Below are 18,244 nucleotides of genomic sequence, written 5' to 3' on the forward strand. Positions count from 1 at the left end.
TCATTATTACCTTATATAAGCACTGGTTAATACAGGAAGCAGAGTTCTGTTCTTAATTAACTGTACAACATAGACATTTTGGGGTTAGTAAGTTTTTTTCAAGATATTAATATTTGTATTCTGCAAGGACAGATTAGATTGATCTAATGTGACAGTAAAAACAATTATAATATAATTAGCAAAAAAATCTATTTCAAATAAATGCTGCTCTTTTGAATTTCTATTAGACAAAATACCTTGAAAAAAAAGCAGCACAACTGTTTTCAACATTGATGATAATAATAATAATAATAATAATAATAATAATAATAATAATAATAGCACCAAATCAGTGTATAGAATGATTTTTGAAGGATCATGTGACACTGAAGACTGCAGTAATGATGCTGAAAATTCAGCTTTGCCATCAGAGGAATAAAGTAATTGTATTTAACATTAAAATAAATCAGTTATTTCAAATTGTAACACTATTTCACAATATTACTATTTTATGCTTTTTGTTATGATCATATATAATATATTTTTGGTATTTTGATAAAATTAAGAGACCATAATAAAAAAAAAATAATAATTCTAACTGACCCTAAACACACACCTGACCCTTTTGAACGGTATTCTACACTAGTCAACATTTGAAGTGGATCAAAACCTTTCATCAAAGTTATACATGAATTTTGAACAAAGTTCCAAGACAAAAAAGGGTATTGATGAACTTTTTTGATCCACTTCAAATGTTGACTGCTGTTGAATAAATTACATCACCAACAATCCAATTTGACTACAAATTTGAATCAACAATTAAAAAGAAACAGCATTTTTTTTTTATCTATATACAGGTTTACATTCGATTTTTCAATGCGTCTCAGACATTTAACGGTAAAATTTCACAAATTTACTTTAGATCACTTTCATCCAACACACGAGAGAGCACAGCTCTCCAAGACCTTGCAAAAAGCTTTTTACGACTTGCTGAAAGTTGTAAAAGCAACTTGTTGTTTTTTTAATCTAGATTCCATTATCAGATAAAACCTCTGCAACATTTGAATACTAAACACTATATCACAAAGGCAAGCAATCATCAGACCATCAAACTCAAGGTTTATGAGTCCCTCAGCCTCCAGCGAGTGATCTTGGGCATATTAACTAGCAGTAACTAAATCCCCTACACAATTCCACAACTCCAGCCTTGAGGAGTCCACACGGGTCGGTTAAGAACTGTGGTGCCGATGGGTTCTACACACCTGAGAGGCAGTCGTCTTGAGTTTCTGAAGGCCAGACTGAAGCCTGCCGTGTCTCAGATGCAGTTCCCTCTCTCTCTTTCCCAGCAGACTCTCGTAAAGTCTCAGCTGCTCCAGGAAGCTCTTGGGCGTGCTGTAGTTGTGCCTCCTCTCATTGCAGCAGTAACGCTCGCTAACCTGCTTGGCGCTCACGTGAGCGTGGGCCATGAAAAGACTGATGGATTCCCGAACAGTTGGCTGTAAAGACGAGAGAAAGAGTGGGGAGAGAGGGTAAGAGAGGGACCTGTTCAGATTAAATGCTCTTTAACATCCTCGGCTGTCAAGGGCCCTGAAATATCATCTTCATAAATCCAGAATTCATCTCCAAGTTTGTAAGTCTTTTGCCGGCTTCTGGACTTACTCAATCTGAAATTTAAGTGCAGGACGCAGGAGGGAAGATTAAGCTGGTAGAGGGCTGGGAAAATAATGGCCAGAGGCTGGTGACACCCTGTGTAAAGTAGGGCGAGGTGTTTGTCACATGGCTTCTAACTTTCTAAGACTGCACGTTGTGTTTTGTTTATTGGTTATTTATGATGCGCACTGCTGTCTGATGACTGACTCATTTATCAGACCGTTAAAGATCAATTCACACAAAGGCAAATGCATTTTAAAAGATGCAAGAACACAGATCATAATTCACTGAAAAGCAATAAAACATTTACATGTAACTGGCTGGCAAGAAAAAAAGAAAAAGAAAAAAGAGACTGTTATAAATGAAGACCTGACTTAATGCTATTTGATAAACAGCATATTGAGTTAAACGCATGTAAATAATCCATCAATCTCTTAAACCCAAAGGTCACTGTTACCTGTGTCAGAAATAAAGCACTTTTACACTCATAAACGCATTAAGATAAATGTTGCACAGAGGTGGGATTTGGTCATGAATCTAATCCAAGAGCAAAACATATAAAAAATTAATTTAAAAAATATATATAAATAGTTATATTGACTTTTCACAGAGATGCAATTTATATAGGGTTACCAAAGTTAATGCGTTAACACAAACACTGTAAACCCTAATGCTCAAAATAATTAACTGGTTTAAGTAGGGTAATCTTAAATGAAACAAAATAGTTCAATCGAATTAACTTTTATGAGTATTTGGAACTTCTTTTTTTTTAGTTCACAAAACTGACACATTTGAAGTAATCTGAATTGTTTCAGTGTTTTGAATTTTATGAACAATTTAACTGAAACTGGGCTGGGATTTTTATTTCCCAGCATGCTTTGCCATGACAATCAAAAGGGAGAGTAAATTATAATACATTTTTTTTTTGCAAGATTATCGTTAAGTGGGAGATTCTGTAGTTTAATATTTTACTATGCTAATTTAGAAAAGTTTCTGTTATGTTGGGTTTTTTGTAGGGCTACCATCATGGTGACGAGTGGAGCATGAGCTTGGTTTGAGAACAAATATATGTTATGTTTTATAATATCATACTCAATGCTGTGCTATGCTAATGTAATCAAAGCATTGTGTTACCAATTAGCAAGTTAGCATTTATTGAATTAGCTAGTTTAAGATAGCCAAGTTTCCACTACTAAAAATATTTAAATTGAGATGACATGATAATTTTAAGTTAAATCTATGAATTAGCTTACTCAAATATTTCAAGTTAAAAGCAATTAAATTGTTTGAGTACAAAATAAAAATCTGCCAGTTCTGCTTACTTAAACTTTGAATTTCTTAACTTAAAAATGTAACTGATTACCACAAATTATTAAAACTTATTTGGCTTTAAAGTGAATGCAAGTAAGTACATATATTACATGTTGTATTTTTTCAGAACTTTTTTTACTGTATTTATTGAGTGTACCACCCATTTATGAATAAATGATGAAGAATGTTATTCTTATAAGTAATTAAATTAAAAACTAAACCCAGTCAAATGTTTAACAAAAGTAAAAGTCATTTGCATTGTTTGTATGGTGAAATTTAACTGTTATCAACGCTCAGCAAGTGAAATATCCCGGCCAAGCCAACACTTCATCACAACTTCAGCATTCAGCTAGGCTCGTCATCCATAACTCCATCAAGGTCAGCCAGGAACCTTGGAGTTGTAATTGATGATCAATTGAACTTCACAGCCCACATTGCTAGAACTGCCCAGTCATGTAGATTTGCCTTGGACAAGGAGTTGTGTAGCATGCTCTGATGCCTAATGTTGTACAAGCACTTGTTCTATTCAGACTGGACTATTGTAATGCTCTCCTGGCTGGTCTTCCAGCTTGCAGTCAAACCTCTGCAACTGATCCAGAAAGCTGCAGCCAGAGTGGTCTTTAACGAGCCGAAGAGAGCACATGTCACTCCTCTCCTCACAAAATTGCACTGGTTGCCAGTTGCTCGCATCAAATTCAAGTCACTGACGTTTGCCTACAGAACAACCACTGGCTCTGCTCCCTTTTACTTAGGGAGTTTAGTTCACCCAAAAATGAAAATTATGTCATTAATGACTCACCCTCATGTCGTTCCAAGCCCGTAAGACCTCCGTTCATCTTCGGAACGCAGTTTAAGATATTGTAGATTTAGTCCGAGAGCTTTCTGTTCCTCCATTAAAGTCAATGGACGTGTCACTGTTCACGTCCAGAAAGGCAATACAGACATCATCAAAGTAGTCCATGTGACATCAGTGGCTCAATCTTAAGTTTATCAAGCGTCGAGAATACTTTTTGTGCGCAAAAACAAACAAAAATAACGACTTTATTCCACTATTCATTTCCTTCTCTCTGGGCCTCGTTGTGTTTTTGCGCAGCGTGTCTGTGTTGCACGTCATCACGCATCACACATGACCAGCGTCGGCCAATAGTGAGCCTACATGGTGACGTGCAACACAGACACGCTGCGCAAAAACACTACGAGGCCCAGAGAGAAGGAAATGAATAGTGGAATAAAGTCGTTATTTTTGTTTGTTTTTGCGCACAAAAAGTATTCTTGACGCTTGATAAACTTAAGATTGAGCCACTGATGTCACATGGACTACTTTGATGATGTCTGTATTGCCTTTCTGGATGTGAACAGTATGCCGTCCATTGACTTTCAATGGAGGAACAGAAAGCTCTCGGACTAAATCTAAAATATCTTAAACTGTGTTCCGAAGATGAACAGAGGTCTTACGGGCTTGGAACGACATGAGGGTGAGTCATTAATGACATAATTTTCATTTATGGGTGAACTAACCCTTTAAACTCATTACTTCAGACTTATGTGCCATCCAGAAACTTGCGCTCTGAAAGCGAAAGACGTCTTGTGGTGCCATCTCAAAGAGGCACAAAATGTCTTTCTTGGACCTTTACCACGACTTTTACCAGATCATTCCCTGCTGGTGGAATGATCTGCCTAACTCAACCAGAGCTGCTGAGTCCGTAGCCACTTTCAAGAAACGGCTGAAGACGCATCTTTTTCGGCAGCACTTGATCCAGTTATACTAACACTTTCTCTTCTATTTTGTATAAATTTTTTTTTTTTTTTTTTTTTTTTTACATTTACTGCGTTAGATTAAACTGAGAAGGGTCATAGCACTTGCATATTGTTGTCCTACTGTTAGTTTAACTGCTTATGTTGTTCTCATTTGTAAGTCCCTTTGGATAAAAGCATCTGCTAAATGAATAAATGTAAATGTAAATGTAAATATCACCCATGAGCAAAATATCTTTATTCATTGAAATTCAATACCAGTGAAGAACTGCAGGACAATGGCAAAAACATTCATAAAGTGTAGGGAAAGTCGTTTCTATTGAATTGTTTTCGTCTTATTATGACCGCCGCTAGCGTAGCTAGCGAAAGCGGTCATATAGGGATTGTCAAAGTTTTTTTTTTTTTTTTTTTCGTCACCGTACTGAATTTTTCGTCAACGATACCAGGGACACCGAAGCACCGGGGAACATGAAATTTGGTGGGCATGTAGCCCCACTAGACTTCTAAGGAAAAATTTCGTTTGGTCCCCGGGGGCCACTCCCCCCCCGCGCTGGGCCCCCCCAAACCCCAAAAAATGCAGTTTTTCCTAAATAACTAACTGAACCGTGGCACCGAGGATGAAGAAATTTTTATGGTATGTTGGTCTACTAGACTTTTACGGAAAAATTTCGTTTGGTCCCCGGGGGCCACTTCCCCCCCCCGCGCTGGGGCCCCCGTAAATTTTTCGTCAACGATACCAGGGACACCGAAGCACCGGGGAACATGAAATTTGGTGGGCATGTAGCCCCACTAGACTTCTAAGGAAAATTTTCGTTTGGTCCCCGGGGGCCACTCCCCCCCCCGCGCTGGGCCCCCCCCAAACCCCAAAAAATGCAGTTTTTCCTAAATAACTACCTGAACCGTGGCACCGAGGATGTAGAAATTTTTATGGTATGTTGGTCTACTAGACTTTTACGGAAAAATTTTGTTTGGTCCCCGAGGGCCACTTTCCCCCCCGCGCTGGGGCCCCCGTAAATTTTTCGTCAACGATACCAGGGACACCGAAACACCGGGGAACATGAAATTTGGTGGGCATGTAGCCCCACTACACTTCTACGGAAAAATTTCGTTTGGTCCCCGGGGGCCACTCCCCCCCCCCCCCGCGCTGGGCCCCCCCAAACCCAAAAAAATGCAGTTTTTCCTAAATAACTACCTGAACCGTGGCACCGAGGATGAAGAAATTTTTATGGTATGTTGGTCTACTAGACTTTTACGGAAAAATTTCGTTTGGTCACCGGGGGCCACTTCCCCCCCTGCGCTGGGGCCCCCGTAAATTTTTCGTCAACGATACCAGGGACACCGAAACACCGGGGAACATGAAATTTGGTGGGCATGTAGCCCCACTAGACTTCTAAGGAAAAATTTCGTTTGGTCCCCGGGGGCCACTATCCCCCAAACGCAAGCATGCACACACACTGACATCCACACGCACAGACACACACCCATACACACACATACAAATCCACATGCACAGACACACACACACAAACACACACGCGCACACATGTACGCACACATACATACACGCACAGACACACACACACAAAGACACACACATACACAAACACACACACATACACACACACACACACACACACACACACACACACACACACACACAGACAGACATGCACATACTACTACTTTTTTTAGGTATATACATAAACATGCAATACAGCCAAATTACTCAACGTCATTTATTTTTGTGGAAAGCCAGTGCAGGCCTGAGCGGCGGTCATATTTTGTACCACGATGCGGTACATCTAGTTATTATTATTAAATACTTTTTATTATTTATAATTTTTTATAGAAAAATGTTTTTGCAAGTTCCCGTTTTGCATTTACTGTGTGTTTTGATGCAGTTTGCAAAGTTAAGAAGATTTTTGCTGTGCAAGTGAGTTGACTGTTGCAGATTATTTTCTCTCATACACTCAAATTGCTGAGTTACACAAAGGCAAACAAATTGTTTAACTTTCCTTAAAAAGCAACTCATTGTGTTATCTACAAACATTTTTAGATTAATTGTGATAACATATTTTAATTGACTGAAATCCCTAAATTCAACTCCAGTATTATAGTCCAGCACTGAGTGAAATACACAAATAGGAAACAAACCCACAGCTGGCCATGAGTCAACACACTCACACATTCATGTACAAACTCCAGTACATACACACAGTCTGGCTGAAACAGCTGTGGCTTCTCTGGGGGTCAGTCTGTGTGTATTAATCACTGATGCTTTATTAGCATAAATGATCCTGCTTAGTGATCGTTCCACTGGTGCAGGGAAAATAACAATGCCGAAAGAGAGAGAAACTGCATCTGTCATTGAGCTCACTGTGCATGTGATCAGCCATTTGTCTTCACTTCAGAGTCGAGCTAATGATGAGGAATCTGGTGCACATGTAAATGCGAGGAGAGAACACTCATCGAAAGAATTATAGTGTCTTTTAGCCTTTTCGTTTTTCTGTACGATGATAAATGAAACCTATTTTTTCTAAGCCTATTGAAAGAATTAAAACAACTTCCTGTAAATTATAAATCAATATGGCATTAAAAAACTAATAGAAACAAGAGAATTAAACTTATTTTTATTAATTATTAAAGACAGAAAGACTACAAACACCCTGTTTAACCACTATTCACCCAAATGTGTAAATAATGTCATAATCTTGCCCTCTGCTTTTATAATATGGAAGACAGTGGCCAACATGTCTGCTTGTCATATGGGATTGGAATGAAAAGTTGAGAATTTCATTTTATTTTTGGATGACCTGGCCAGAATGAACTGGTGTGAAAATCAATTAAATCAATCCAAAACCAAGTTTGTTTGGAGTTTGTTTTGTGAGTTCGAAACAGCTTGACAGGGAATTTTCCAGAAAAGTTCCAGCTGGTAAACACCTTCGAGCTATGATCCATGCCGATTACATAGGTAGGTGTGGCTCTGAGGCTCAGCCTTCTTTGACGTGGAAATATTATCCGGTTGACCAGATACTTTTTGAACTGCTGTTTTCTCACCACTGTCATTTTTTGTTGTGTTTTTGTTATTGAGACGAAAGCATGCGGCATATATTTACATATTCACCTAAATGCCGCTCCCAGAAGAGTGGGCAATGTCGGGATGTTTGCCAACAGCGAAGAATGAAAAAGATCTTTACCCTGAGTATATCGGGGCCTTTGGGATATCCCATGACTATGCAAGAGCTGTAGCCAAAACTTTTACAGACAAGGAGCATTTATAGGTGAAGTACTGGTGTGGAAATTCAATGAAGCTACTTCCACTGACTGACTGAAGCTTGGGTTTACCTGAATACTTGGGATGTCCTGCAGGAACTTCAAGCTGACAGACTGGAGGGCCTCCAGGGACCATTCCTGGAACCAGTCCAGAGTGGTGCAGTTCAGCAGGGCTGGGAAACGCCGGGCACGTAGACGCAGGTTATTACCTACTGGAGACATGCAGAGCACGACCTACACACACATACAGTATGCACACACTTTAGATGCTTATCTATAATCCAAACAAGATATGCAAAATAAATCAGACGTATAAAAAAAAAAGACACAATCATTGCAGTGAGACCTTGAGTTGTTGTCGCACTCGATTCATAAAAAAGCTCCAGCAGTTCTCATAGTTGTCCAGAAGGCCCAGTTCCCGCAACTCACTCCTCACAGCTTTCCTAACACCATCCACCTCCTCTTCACTCAACAAATCAGGGATCTCACCTGGAGTCAGACCGCCACAGAACACATTCATTTCACTTAAAAGGGTCACGTACATGAATGCATTTACATTGAGCAAGTAACATTTAGGTACTTGTTAAAGGGGGGGGGGTGAAATGCTATTTCATGCATACTGAGTTTTTACACTGTTAAAGAGTTGGAATCACATGCTAAACATGGACGAAGTTTCAAAAATTAAGTTGTACGTTTGATGGAGTATTTCTGTACCAAAAATACTCCTTCCGGTTTGTCACAAGTTTCAGAAAGTTTTTTTCAAATATGGGCATGTGTGACGTCAGATGGGGCGGAATTTCGTTATACGCGTCCTAAGGGCACTTCTCCAGGAAGCGAAAAATTTTTTTTTGCAGGGTGGTAGCGGAAAACTCATTAATATTCATTAGGGAAGTCATCCCTGATTGGTCTTAACCCCAGTGACGGGTAGGTTTAGGGGCAGGTTGGGGTAGGTCATCACATAGACCCAAGCGTGCCGCACAAGCCCTGAAAAGTGAAGCCAAAACGTCTCGATCGCCCCCCGGTGACTGGTCCTAGTATAGGTCATAAGCCCCGCCTCCCCGTGTTATTCAATGGACGTGAGACCAACTAAACAATTAAATACACTTCAAATATCTTTTTTCCAAAGGTGGTTTCTTTCATTTGCTGTCGTTTTTATCACGCTGATGTAAGTTCAAGTGTCTGTTTCAAAAATATGTTGGTTTTTAGTTAGTTACGTGATGCGGTGGTATAACGTCATGATTGACAGCTGTGATTGACAGGTTCTCTGAGCGAAGTAGTCACTGAAGCACCAACAGACTTTTTTTTTCGGGATCTTCGGAGGACTGAGGAGATTGTATTTACTTTATTTTAACACGCCTCTTGTCGTACTGCAATCAATTTTTAAAAAAGTGTGCAGAATGCACTCTCTTTGCGAGAGTGAGGGCGGAGCGTTGGTTTCGCGGCTTTACTTCCTGCTCACAACTGCGCAGGTCTGGTCCCGAAATCGCTACTGCGCAGACTCAAGTTCCAATATGTCAGCGCCATATCGGGACACTGGCGGCTTCAGTTCTTATCAATGGAAGAGAGCGAAGGGGCGTCGTCCATCTTTTTTTACAGTCTATGCATAGACCCCAGTGACGGGTAGGTTTATGGGTGGGGTTAGGGCTAGGTCATCAGACCAATCAGGTATGACTTCCCTAATGAATATTAATGAGTTTTCCACTACCACCCTGCAAAAAAAAAAATTCGCCTCCCGGAAGGGCGCGCGCGCACCCGTAGACCAGAGCGAGAGAGCGAAAGCAGTACGCCCATCAAAGCGCTGTGCTCGGCTTTAGGGAAGTATTTGCCGGATTTGCAGATCGTCTAATGCTTAAGGATGGAGCAGTCCCGACGATAAAGGTTCACGGTCGTGCGTTGGAACCGCAGGCGTTAAGTAAAACTGCTTCAAATGCCTGTGTGTTGTTAGCTATCGGCGCGTAAGCACAGCAAGTAAACAACATGATCACGTAACGTTATAGTTAATGTATCTATGGAGCATGCGATGTATGGTGTGTGTGTGTGTTTAAATACATTTGTTTAGCTGGCCACTGTAGGTGTCTGCTTGTTTATTGTAAAACCACTCCAAACAACAATACACAAAGAGTGTGAAAATATGTTGAAATAAATGAATTATTTCATAATAAACCTAGGGCCGTTCACACAAAGCGCACTTCTTCATTGAAATGCGCTACTATTCTACTATACTATTCTTTTTCTATGAAAATACTAGTCTGATGTGCAAAACTGTTCAGCTTGCTACTGCTAAGTCACATACAATAATCCATAAACCAATCCATGTCCTCATAAACCACGAGTAAACACACACAAATGTTGTAAAACTCGCGCATGACATGGTATTCTAAAAACACTGCGCTCAAGTTAAAATCATTTCTACTTTTAAAAAACTCTCGAGACCTCGTGTTTTCCCCCATTTCACTGCCCATCTCACGTTTTTCTAAGCAAAAACGCGTTCTGTATGCTCGTGATTCTTTAGCTCCGCCCACACAGCACGCCTCCAGCTGCTCGTTTTTTTCCGGAAAGACTCGGTACAGCCTATCTTTCTTTTATAAATATAATAAAACTAAAGACTTTTTGGAGATATGAAGGATGCAATACTACTCTATAGGTACTCAAGATTAATATGAGATTGACTGAAACTGAGTGTTTCACCCCCCCTTTAATGTTACTAGGTATTCTGGATACAGTAGTATTTATCCAAAAATGACAAATTAAGCAGTGTTGTTATTGTTGAAGTGGCGAGTATACTAAAATAGTTACAGATTTTCGAAAAAGAAAAAATGTAGAGCGGGGATTGGTTCTATGCAACGGTTGGAAGGGAGGTGAGGAATTCCCGGGATTAAACAGACTAAATGAATGGAGAAGTCTGTCGTTTTCACCAGAAGGTCTGGTTATGGACATTTGGACACTTGGACATTTTGATTACGTATTATGAGGTCAAAACTTTTTTAAAAATGAAACGTGCGCAAGAATGATTTTTTCACAAATACGATCTATAATATGCATTTAGAAAACAGATAGGGTGTTTTAATTGGTTTATTTGAATGGCTTGACAATACATAGGCTCGACCAATCTGTTTAGCTGAACATTAGCAGACGTTGCCATTTTTCATTAGATGTTATCATTATTGCCACTAAAATAATTAAATAAATAAAAATCAAATTTAAAAGGTAAAAATAAATATAAATAATAATTATATTCTTGTGTTACGGATGTTACTACACTGACAAATAAATGCTATTCTAACAAACCTTTAATGGCATGTAGGAATAAACTCACTCTGAAGCATTTAAGCATTATCAATTACACACGCATCATTTAAATTATGTTACATTTGTTTACTCCGATGATCTGACGCTTTATTCTGGATCGAGACCTAAGCGGGTTTCCGACCTCTGCGCTTGACATCAGTGACGGATGAGAGCCACCATCTGTGTTCTGGGGTCTTGATCCAATGACACGCAGGCCTGTTCCAGTCACCCTTAATCTACTTCACTGGCCCCACTCCATTTACATATGTTTCCCATTCATCAGACCAACACACAATGAGCCCCCCTGTGGCATGTATGAATGTGTGCGTGCGCGGGAGGGTCTGACCTGACGAGATCAGGGTGCTGATGATGACGAGAAAACTGTCCTCTGGGATCTGAGCGTCTGTGAGGAGCAGGACTGTGGGGATGTTTTTCACCCCCGTCTTCATGTACAATGCAGCCAAATCCACCTGAAAATACATGAGAGGTAGTTGAGCACACTACCAATATGGAAAGAGCAAAAGAAACTTCCAAAATCAGTCTGGAATTAAAACATTCAGATACATTGAGTTATGGTGCTCATGTGGGAGATTTGAGTTTGAATCTGGTCCAAGCCATGTCCCGATCCCATTCCACCCTCTTCTTCCTATCATTTTCTGTCACTATTCTGATTCTTCACTTAAAAATGGCTTTAATTAAAAATCTCCAGAATCAACATGTTGGCACTCCTACAACAGCAAGTAAATTGACAGGCCTGTCAAAAACCCTAAAGTTGGTTGAAAGAAAGCTGTTTGCTTTGAAAGTGACATCTGTGTGAGCTGTGCTTCATACATTCCTACACTATTGACAACAGTTAATGGACCATTTTGCCCACAAAATGTAGCCGAAATTTAGCTAATGTGACCGCACCAGGGGAAAAAAAGTACAAGTTGACTCTCTTTTATATAAATATACCCTCTTTTAGGCCAAAATGTGAGACTGCACATATACATATATGCATAGAATCAGGATGAGACCAGGACGAAGTGTCTTTTCATGATTATGTGTAGAGGGCATCAAACAGTGTATAGAGATCAATGCAGCTCGGTCAACTGGCCTCAGATTTACCACACACTGATGAATGAAATGATAGCAGCGGCCTCATCAATAGGGCATTGAAATATTTGCCTTGGTTCTTTAATAGGATCTGGCAATTACTCCCCATTGCATCCGGGCAGGACTAAATGAGATCGATGGAGCCGGACGGGGTATTGATCAGGGAAAGTGTTGTCTAAAAGAAAGCTTGATCTCTGGTAATGAATCACCGCCATTTTAGATTTCTCCTCACCTAACAGCAGTGATGGGTACTATGATTTGGGCGGCTGATGTGGGTTATGACCGCTTGGCACATTATCATAGTCACATTTGTTGTGGTTTCTGCTGTATGTGGTTTTCTAATTTTCATCTTGTATGACAGTGATTGTATTTTGCAGTCTATTGGAGCGAAGTCTGTGGACGATGTTACCTTTAGGTCTTGCATGCTGTATCCCTTGCTGAGGGTGGGCTGGAACACATCCATGTTGGAGAGGTGGGCGGCAAGGCGGGTCAGGCTTTGTTTGCCACTGCCGCCCACACCTACGAGCAGGGCGTGGCCTCTAGGACATCCCAGGATGCGACTGATCCGACACCTGCAGAAGCCAGTCAAAACAACTGTGTGTGTGTAATTTCAGTTAAATCTGTATTCACTAAAGCACAGACTGCAGGCGTAGCACTCACACGTGCTGCATGGCTTCCTGGAACAGCACCAGGTTCATGGCAGGGTGGAGCTCATTGTAACAGTCCAAAGCCTCATTGAGGATACAGCTGAGCTGCTCCCATCCAGCTACGGGCATGTAGGAAGGTTCTGCAGATCCCACACTGCTGTGCAGGTATATTAGAGGCTCCAGCAATACTGCCTCGTCCTCCATTTCCTTTAAGAGACACATAGAGGCAACTACTTTTTAAGCAACAATAATATGAACTGATATATATATTTACTTCAGATAACTTGGAGTGTCTGGAGTTCTACTAATGATCGTTTGATAGCTTCAAAGTGAAGCAGCAATCAGAATAGTTTATAGTAGTTTTAGCAGAAACCAAGATTTGTTTTGTGTATTTACATTTACATGGAGACTTTTTGTTTTGATTTCATTCCGATCGATGAATCCGAACATAGTGTTTACATGAACGCTAAAAGTGATCGGGTTGATGTCACAAGCTTCAAATTGAATATGATCTTTTTATATGCACAGACTCCACGAATATACAGTTTCCCGCTGTTGGCGCATACTAACCATCATTCTGCCATCACTTTTTTTAAAAAGCAGACTTTATATTTAACTATTTTGGGTCCTGAGTATGAGCTTTGTGCCGTGCTGCTTATATTTATCAAGCAGTAAAAACGCCCTTCCCGCACCAAAAACAAGGCATCTGTGGATGAGCGTCCAAAGCAAAGGACAGCTGGGATGACATTGTCCTGCAGCACTACAAAGACGATGAGTGGAATGAGAATTTTAGAATGGTACGATAGTCATTTATTACACTATTTTCAACAACAACAGCTTGTTCTGTGCAAACACATCATTACGCCATTTCTACGTCACTGCACAAGTGCAGAACTTTCCCGTTTCTGTTTTTAATCTGATCAAGTGTTTGCATGTACTATCGAACGGACTAGAAAAGGTTTAAACCACCCCTTACAATCCGAATGAGATTTGGCCAATTCATTCAAACAGATTATTAGGGTAAATTTAAACGCAGCTACTGTTATTTATTTCAGTTTTTTATTATTATTTTTAAATATGTATATGTTTAATTTATTTAAAGTAGTTATAATTACATTGTTATTAATTTATTCATTCTTATTTATTCATTACTTTTAAATACATTTATATTATAATGTATAGTAATTACAAGTATTTAATTATTGCATTTATTATTTTTAGTATTTTTTATTTAGTTATTTATATACATTGTTTTTGTGTATTTCTTATCCACTTTATTTTTAATGTAAGAGTGAGTGAGTAACTTTAAGTTGCAAGACTTCCGGTGTCATCCACTTGCAGATATTTTATCTGCACAAAAATAGTCTGTTATGCTGCTTTGTGTTCAAACTGGTATTTGTTATCATTATTTCAAACTGAAATGTCAGAAACATGCATAGTTTTGAAATAAGAAAAAGTTTGGAAACAAAAAAGTAAAAAAAACCTAAGAGAACTTGTTGTGTTCTCAAAGAGAAATGTTTCATTTCTAAGGCTATAAAAATGTTACTCTCAATGAAATATGTGCAGTGTCGCATGTTTACTGTAAATTGTCACATGACCAGAGCTGTTTATTTCCTGTTTGCGCCAAGAGAAGAGGATGGCAGCAAGAAAGCTCCCAAAAAAGGGTGGTAAAGTATGTTAACATAAAGATAGGACATAGATTTTTGGTACACATCATGTTTAAGGTGTCTAGTATTGATATATGCATTTGCAATTACTCAACTTTGTTTAATGTGGTCATAGAACTCACAAACATGTCAACGGCAACAATAGTGACCGGTGGGATAACCCATTGTATCTACATACTAATACACATAGGCTAACTGTTCTACCTTACTTTCTACCTAATTTTACACACAGACACACACACACATGGTCACGTCTCTTCTGATGTCTGATCTCCACACACACACACACACACAGACACACACACACAGAAACTCACACACACACACACACACACACACACACACACACACACACACACACACACACACACACACACACACACACACACACACAGAAACTCACACACACACACACACACACACACACACACACACACACACACACACACACAAAAACACCATCACAAACACACACACACACACATGGTCACGTCTCCTCTGATGTCTGATCTCCACACACACACACACACACACACACACACACACACACACACACAGAGACACACAAAAACACAAAAAACACACACACACACACACACACACACACACACACACACACACACACACACACACACACACACACACACAAAAACACACACAAATACACTGCACAGGTCAAATAGACCTATATTCAATCTGTACAAAGGTTGATACAACACAGTATCCCACCGGTCACAATTGTGACCGATCATAAAACACACTTTTTCACACACTTTTCCATGAAAATTTCTAAAAATTATGATTGATTGTTTCAAAGGGATACTAATGACACATGATTTGGATATTTTTGTGTCTGGGAAAAATTTGGGATTAAATGGGTTAACGGCAGTAAACTGTAAAGTGTGCTAGTTTACCTCGGAGGTCTGTCGTGCAATATCCGTCTGCAACCTACGGAATAGCTGGAGATCGGATGGTTCAGAAAAGCGATCTGAATATACTCTTCTGGATTCATGGATCCAAAGTCGAACCAGATCCGCACCCTGTCTAACACACTCTGGCCTGGAGAACAGGAGACCCTAGGTGGACATACATACACAGATTAAAAAGTGTTGGCTAATTCAACATTATACAGAGGACACAGAGGGAATGCTTACCTGGAACAGCCGAGAGAGATCCCACAGATTGAACAGACAGTAAAACTTGTTTGAGGTGGGAAGGAAGTGCTGGATCACCCGGTCATGAAGGGCTACAGCCGCTTTCACCACTGCTGGACCACTGCTCACCACAGCCGGGCTGAAAGGCAACCTCTGCAGGTGGAAGCCCAGGATAGAGCCGAACATGGAGCTGAGGGTCTCAGGGCTGGGTGTGCTGACCGCTAACACTGTGAAATGCCTCTGATGAACAAAGGTGAGGACAGTGATTTTCATATTATATAACATACAATAAACTTTTTGTGTTTACGACACTTTTTTTTTTATCACAATATATTTTAATATAATTCAACATTTTCTAACAGTACATTATGTCCAGAAGAAACTGCAAAGAGTTCAGAAATTAAAACGGGCTCCCTTTGAATTCATGAGTTTGATTTTAATTGGTCATGACAGGATACTGAATTGGAATAAAAAGAAAAAAAGAAAAAAGAAAATTACTACATTTTAAAAATGTTACTCCAACAGTTTTTTTTTTTTTTATGAATTATGCCTATTAATTCCCTGGTATAATTTATGTTTAATGTATTAATAATTTTTATTTATACTTAATTTAATTGTAATATATTACATTTGTATATATATATATATACAAATGTAAATATACAAATATATATATGCATACATATATATATATACAGTATTTATATATATATATATATAATGTGTGTGTGTGTGTGTATATATATATATATATATATACACACACACACGCATTATATATATAATAAATATATGAAATTAATATTCAAACAATGTTCAAAACTGTAAAAATACAGCACAACAAACCATCCACATTTTATGCAGATAACTTTATTAATATGAATTATTGACAATTTATTTCATTATTTATTAATTATATATTAAATAAATGTAATTAATATTTGCCATTACCAAATATGTGGTGCATATGATAACAGGTTTATGTTTAGTATCATTTATACCAAAATGTATCATTAAAAACTACACTTAAAGCAATATTAATTTATTTTCATTCTACTTGACAACAATTTTCAATTCAGTTCTGCATGCTGCACAATCATGGTAAACATGCAATGTGCACGTGCGATAAAGAAGCTCTTACAGGAGAAATTCAAATACCTGCAGTCTGGGGTTAATTGTGAAGCTCCCTGATGTAGGATTCATACAACAGACATAATGGGTGCTGTGTATGTCTTTCATTGTTAACTTTTGGCTGTCATACCTAAAAACAAGAGGGCAAATGCTGTTCTAAAGGATTTTGACAAATAATATCTCTCTTAAGTGGAAAACAATGAAAGATGCTGCATAACCAGTGCTTGTAGTCCAGATGCTGGCGAATGAGAGCATGTGGCTGAGAGGTCCCGTAACTGTCCACAGCTGCCATGTTCATGTCATCTATAAAATAGATGAGTCTCTTGTTTCCAGGGGGCGCGTAACTCCTACCAGCCTTCCTCTCGAGAGGTTTCTCCATTGCCTCTGATAATGACAATATAAACTGTTGCCTTAAAAGGACTGTGACTGAAAATGATGCTCAATGGCATTTTGGTCTAATGCAAGTTACTTTTTGACTAAAATAAGCTGTATTTGTTTATATGTATATCACATCATACAGTGTCATGCTCTTCAGTCTAAAAACATTTAATCGTTTTTTAAGGTTTAACAAAGCAAACATATATTAAGCATCTATTAAAGTACACCCTGAGCACCTGGTTCGAATCACTGGATTAAAGGGAGAGTTCACCCAAAAATGAAAATTCTGCCAACATTTACTCATCCTCATGTTGTTCCAAACCTGTACGAGTTTCTTTCTTCTGTTCAGCACAAAATAAGATATTTTGAAGAATGTTGGTAATCAGACAGTTGACAGTAGCCATAGAAGAGAGAAAAAAAACCTATTGAAGTCAATGGCTACCGTCAACTTTCTGGTTATCAACATTCTTCAAAATATCAACTTGAGGGTGAGTAAATGATGAAAGAATATTCATTTTTGGGTGAACTATCCCTTTAACTGATCTATTATTACTATCAGTGAAATTTTGCATATGGACCACAAGGAGGTGCTGTTCAACACATTTGAAAACATGTTCTCTTTAGAGAAATGTAAAGAAATGCATGCTGTCACACTTACTTTGCAGCATGCACGCAGTGGTATAAAAGTGAAGGGGAACTTTTGCAGTTATTAAGTTCTCTGGTAGTGTTTCCAGAAGGTTCCTGACCAGAGCAGACTTCCCAGTGCCTGCTCCACCGACCAGCATAAGAGGCTGAGACGTCTCCAGCAACATGCCCATGAAATACTGCAGCCTGACCGTCTCGACTGTTGGGACTAACATAGCCTGTAGACAAAGTGAGTGATGGGGGAAAAAAATGGCATCTCATCACTCAAGAC

At 39.0% G+C, this 18,244-nt stretch overlaps 1 protein-coding gene across 1 annotated transcript in view; it reads right to left on the minus strand.

The window, feature by feature from the left end:
- Window positions 1–18,244, minus strand: part of LOC308704514 (dynein axonemal heavy chain 11) — a gene marked incomplete at its 5' end in the record, with an annotated part of 86,182 nt that overhangs the window by 33,564 nt on the left and 34,374 nt on the right. Inside the window, 11 exons of the mRNA XM_081388885.1 lie at window positions 1,242–1,475; window positions 8,041–8,202; window positions 8,315–8,457; window positions 11,603–11,726; window positions 12,761–12,923; window positions 13,012–13,205; window positions 15,580–15,741; window positions 15,820–16,059; window positions 16,978–17,080; window positions 17,169–17,334; window positions 17,987–18,191. Of these exons, the coding sequence (XP_081245011.1) occupies window positions 1,242–1,475; window positions 8,041–8,202; window positions 8,315–8,457; window positions 11,603–11,726; window positions 12,761–12,923; window positions 13,012–13,205; window positions 15,580–15,741; window positions 15,820–16,059; window positions 16,978–17,080; window positions 17,169–17,334; window positions 17,987–18,191 (1,896 nt within the window). The remainder of the gene's footprint in view (window positions 1–1,241; window positions 1,476–8,040; window positions 8,203–8,314; window positions 8,458–11,602; window positions 11,727–12,760; window positions 12,924–13,011; window positions 13,206–15,579; window positions 15,742–15,819; window positions 16,060–16,977; window positions 17,081–17,168; window positions 17,335–17,986; window positions 18,192–18,244) is intronic.

This window comes from Scardinius erythrophthalmus (genome assembly GCF_964197995.2).
Source record: "Scardinius erythrophthalmus genome assembly, chromosome: 16".
Taxonomy (NCBI): Eukaryota; Metazoa; Chordata; class Actinopteri; order Cypriniformes; family Leuciscidae; genus Scardinius; species Scardinius erythrophthalmus.